The following is a 5,000-nucleotide window of genomic DNA, read 5'->3' as shown; positions in this document are numbered from 1 at the left end:
CTAAATAAACTAAATACACGAAGTTTACTCTGCTTACCTGATACAATTACTCCTACCTTTGGAGTACAGGAACAGACTTCTGCTTTTATTCTAAATCACTAGAACACTACAATTTATCTTATAACTGTAACTGTATAATGGTATACGTGTACAATTACAAGAAATACAACACAACCACTTGTCACCATTCGAATATATAAACATTTAAAGAAATAATAAAGTTCACAGGCAGTAATAAAATTCACAAGAGGTATTCACTAGCTGGTGTCTCGGCAGCAAAACAAGTTCATTAGCTGAAGTTTCGGAACAGATTCCAAGCTCATTAGCTGAGGCCTAGGAACAGATTGGGTTCACTAGCTGAGGTCTTGGAACAGACTGAATTCACTAGCTGAGTCTCGGAACAGAAACATTTTACAGCCAGAGGAACCAAAGTAGCAACCTATCATCAAAATCACCCAAATTTGAGGAATTGATCAAAAGAACCCAGTGCCAAGGATATCATTGATAGAGTATCATTGCATGTCAAGTAGGTTTGCATGAATAATTTCGCCTTACCACAGTGATGAGTTGTAACCTAATGATACATGTTAATTGTATTGTGAAACTTACAAAACAATGGTTCCTAATAAGTCTTACAATATTATGGGTAACTATTAAATCGACGCACGAGTACTAATTGCATTAGTAAAAATCCCTGGATTTATTTTTTGATCCTGTTGCACGTTTTTAGAAGTACTAATGATTGAAAATTTGAGTAAACATTTCTTTTTCTTCTCTTTTCTTTTGGTGAAGGTATATGTACCCATAATTGATTTGGACAGAATTTTGGGTCACTGAAAAAAAACATTAGGATGTCTAAAGAATTCTGTATTTATTGTATTTTGTTCTGTATTGCTTTGATGTCTTCCCGTTCATAACGAAAAACAAACTACATTCAATTTTTTCCACAGATAACAAGAGAATTGTCAAAGGATTTCTTCCCAACGACAATCCCTTGCTTAATCCAACTCTACGGGATGATTATGATACGGAATACACATTTCTATTGAAGGGCACTTCCGTAGAGGATTCGAGTCAGTACTTCTACATGTTGAGATTTCTTGTGAATAGTCCAGGAGTAACAGCAGTTGGGGTAAGTACGCCTACTTTCCTGCTATTTGGTTGTGTTGGTCGTTCGAGGATTGAAACGGCATAATATTTTTCGTGATGTGGATAGCAAAGAATTGTTTTTAATTGATTAGTGGAAATAAAGAGTTGTCCTGAGGATAGAAAATCCTTTATGCGATTTGATGTGGATGGAAATTACACTCGGAGTAATAGTGATATTATCAAAAGTGCTGATTGTTAGTCTCTATATTTTCTTAATCTCTCCTGAATGTGAAAAGGCAAAATCAAATACACATGTCGGCTTTTGTACTCAAAGGTTACCCATATGGAGTGAAGCTATTTTATTTCCATTGAATCAAGTTGGACACTAGCCATAATTGAATTATGATACAAAGATGCTCCCAGGCGGGATAACCAAGATCCCTTTTCATTAGTGAGAAAAAATTACTGATAAATCGTAACCCATTCACAGAATTTGAGATAAAAGAAATTAACTACAAGTCGGGTGATCTATTTGAGTTCACACTAGCAACCAGTGCGGGACCATGTACCCTTAATTACAAACGCATAACAATTATTGATATCAAGAAATAGAATAATAACAACAAATGGGCAATGTTGATGTAGGTCCCGTAGGTCTATGGATTTCACTGATGGAGGATTTTTTCTTGGCAAGACGATTGGAGTCAACGGTAGACGCGTTATTCAGGTTGCCTAATTGGAATATCTTTGGCTGTGCATCAGCAAAGTTGTCCAAGGGAGTTCTTTAAATAAGCAATGTGTATATATGTATATGTATATGTATATGTATATGTATATGTATATGTATATGTATATGTATATGTATATGTATATGTATATGTATATGTACGAGTATATGTATATGTATATGGCGCAGCGAATTACTATGCTGCGCATAGGGGAAAACGTAACGAGTGCCCTCTTTCTGCGTTACGTAACGTAAACAAACGCGGAGAGGGTAAGGATCCACGGAGTACTCGGTGCTACGTTTATTGGCAATAGGAAAAACGACTTTCTCATCTTCACACAACAGGTGCTGCCATTGAAACTATGGAGGGGCAGACAGAAATTGGGAGGAAGAGTAGAAGTAGTAGATGAAAAGCTGTAAAACAATACAGAGTGGCGCTCGTTACTAACAGCTTTTATACAGAATTACAAAGAATCTGAACATGAAATACGAGCAGCTTAAGGCTAAATTCATTATGACATACAAGAAGCGATATACCAGATCTAAAACTAAATTCGGCTCAAAAACTTACTGAGTTGGCCGCGAAGGGAGCGGGTATACACCTTTAGGCGTTTCGAACCAAACTGGCGCCTAGATGTGTGACGTGACATCACAAAACAGCAACCGGTTCTTACACACCTTCTTAAGTCTAATTCTTTAAGTGAACATTGTACAAATAATGAGATGTTATCTTGCAACACAGCTTGCAGACAACTTACAAGGTGGGATTTTCGAACAGAAGAGGCCTCTGCTCGAAATATACTTAAAATTAAAGCATTACAAAAAACAAAATTGAAAACCTCTTCCGAGGGGAAACGAGCCTTAAGACAAAAAATATGTAAACATGGGGATACACGGACATATAAAAAAGCCCCGTTACCTCTCGTAACGGCACAATGTATATGTATATGCATATGAGTATGAGTATGTGTATGTGTATGTATATGTGCATGTGAATGTGTATGTGAATGTGTATGTATATTGGTATATCTATGTGATGTGTACATCCCATATATCTAATTATCTGTTATTATTTGCGAGGAAATTTCATGTTTCAGATACTACGTATGTTCGTAATATAATTATGGGTGGCACCTTCGTTGATTATGGGCCAAACTCTGTCACCGAAAGGTATTATTTTCTTTACATGAGCCTTTATTGTATTGTACTTGTTTGTTACTGTAAACTATTGTGCTTGTTTATAAGAATATATTTGTGTTTCAAGTCTCCATTGCGCATTTGCCTCTGTTACATAATTCTAGTTACGTCATAGGTGGTGATGTAGGAATATTTCTTTTTTATTTCCTGCGTAAGCATACCAAGGATGGGATCCAATAGGAAAGAAACCCGTGTAATGATGCATGCTCGTCATGCTACGTAAAAACCTGCCCCTTGTATTATCCAATGAGCGACGATGGATGGATAATGGGCAGACTGAAACATGAGATCGGAATGAAAAGAGGACTTTACATAAAAATAAAAAACGGGCAAACACACCTTAGATCAAGATATAACGAAATGACAAAGCTAGTTAAAAAGAATACACGTGCAGCGAAACGTAACTATGAAATTAAGGTTACCAGTTAAGCAAGATTCAACCCTAATGGTTTCATTCATCTCTATAGAACAAAAAATAAAGAAAGAATAGGCTCAATTAAAAACGATGAAAATGTCATGATAGAATAGGAGGGAAAATGAGTAAGGAGTTTAACAAATATTTTCTCTCGGTGTTTACTAATGAGAGGTTAGATAAACCTGATTGCGATCCGATTTTCAGTGGGGATGAAGAAAGTGGACTAGTATCATCATTAGTAAAGTAGAAGTAAAGCAGATTGAAAGACTTAAAGCTACAAAATCCCCGGAGATAAATCGTCCATATGCAACTACAGGCCAATCAGTTTGACATCAATTGTAGGTAAAATGCTTGAATCAATAATAGTAAATAGACTCAGAGAACACATCGAGAGACATAATTTAATTCGTGACAAACAGCATGGTTTCTCCAAGGATAAGTCATATGTGACTAATCTTCTATCCTTTTACACTAAAGTTTATAAGGCGTCAAATAACAATGCTAATTACGATGTGATTTACCTTGACTTTAGCAAAGCGTTCGACAAGGTGCCACACCAGAGACTGCTAAATAAAATCAAAGCCCATGGCATAGGAGGAAAAGTGTTAGAATGGATTAGAACTTAGATCAGTAATAGAAAACAGCGGGTCATCATAAATGGAGTAAAATCCAGGTGGGGCAATGTTACTAGTGGGGTTACCCAGGGCTCGGTTTTGTGTCCCTTGTTGTTCATTACGTGCATAAACGACTTAGACGATGGGATAAATAGTGATAATAGTAAGTTCAAGGATGACACTAAAATAGGACGCCTTATTAGGTCAGAAGACGACGCAGAGATTCTGCAGGATGATCTTAACACATGGTTCATATAGTCGGTGAAATGGCAAATGAACTTCAATATCTCTAAGTGTAGCGTGTTAAACGTAGGGATACACAACCACGAAAATAGATACAGCTTAGATAATACGTTTTTAGAGAAAATTGAGTGTGAGAAAGACTTGTGAGTTCTAGTGAGTCCGGACCTTAAAACCAGGAAACAGTGCATTAGCGCCATGAATAAAGCTAACAGAGCATTAGGTTTCATTGCTAGGACGGTAACGAATAGAAGTGCAGAGGTAATTATCAAACTTTATCTAGTGATAGTTGGATCCATCCTTGACTATGCGGTACAGTTTTGGTCTCCGTCCTATAGAATGGACATCAATTCACTAGAATCAGTTCAGAGAAGAATGACCAAAATGATACATGGACTCAGAAATTTGCCTTACGAGGAGAGGCTTAGGCACCTTAACTTACACTCTCTGGAAAGACGCAGAGAGCGGGGTGATCTGATAGAGGTGTTCAAGTGGATCAAAGGCTTTAACAGAGGTGATGCAAACAAGGTCACCATATTAAAACAACAGGGCAGGACTCGCAGTAATGGATTTAAACTGGACAAATTAAGATTTAAGGAGGAAATGGGCAAGAAATGGTTTACTAATAGGGAGGTCAACAAATGGAATAGACTTAGTAACTATGTATTGAGTGCTGAAACTATCAGTTGTTTTAAGAAATGATTAGACAACTTTATGG

General features: G+C 36.8%; 1 protein-coding gene across 1 annotated transcript in view; it reads left to right on the top strand.

Moving 5' to 3' along the window:
- Positions 1 to 615: 615 nt before the first annotated feature.
- Positions 616 to 5,000, top strand: part of LOC143030165 (uncharacterized) — a 137,807-nt gene continuing 133,422 nt past the window's right edge. Inside the window, exons 1-2 of the mRNA XM_076193327.1 lie at positions 616 to 646; positions 951 to 1,132. Of these exons, the coding sequence (XP_076049442.1) occupies positions 616 to 646; positions 951 to 1,132 (213 nt within the window). The remainder of the gene's footprint in view (positions 647 to 950; positions 1,133 to 5,000) is intronic.

Source organism: Oratosquilla oratoria, chromosome 12 (genome assembly GCF_046742065.1).
Source record: "Oratosquilla oratoria isolate Oo_2021 chromosome 12, ASM4674206v1, whole genome shotgun sequence".
Classification (NCBI taxonomy): domain Eukaryota; kingdom Metazoa; phylum Arthropoda; class Malacostraca; order Stomatopoda; family Squillidae; genus Oratosquilla; species Oratosquilla oratoria.
Note: the sequence above shows the minus strand (reverse complement) of the source record. Positions and strands in the feature narration are given on the sequence as shown.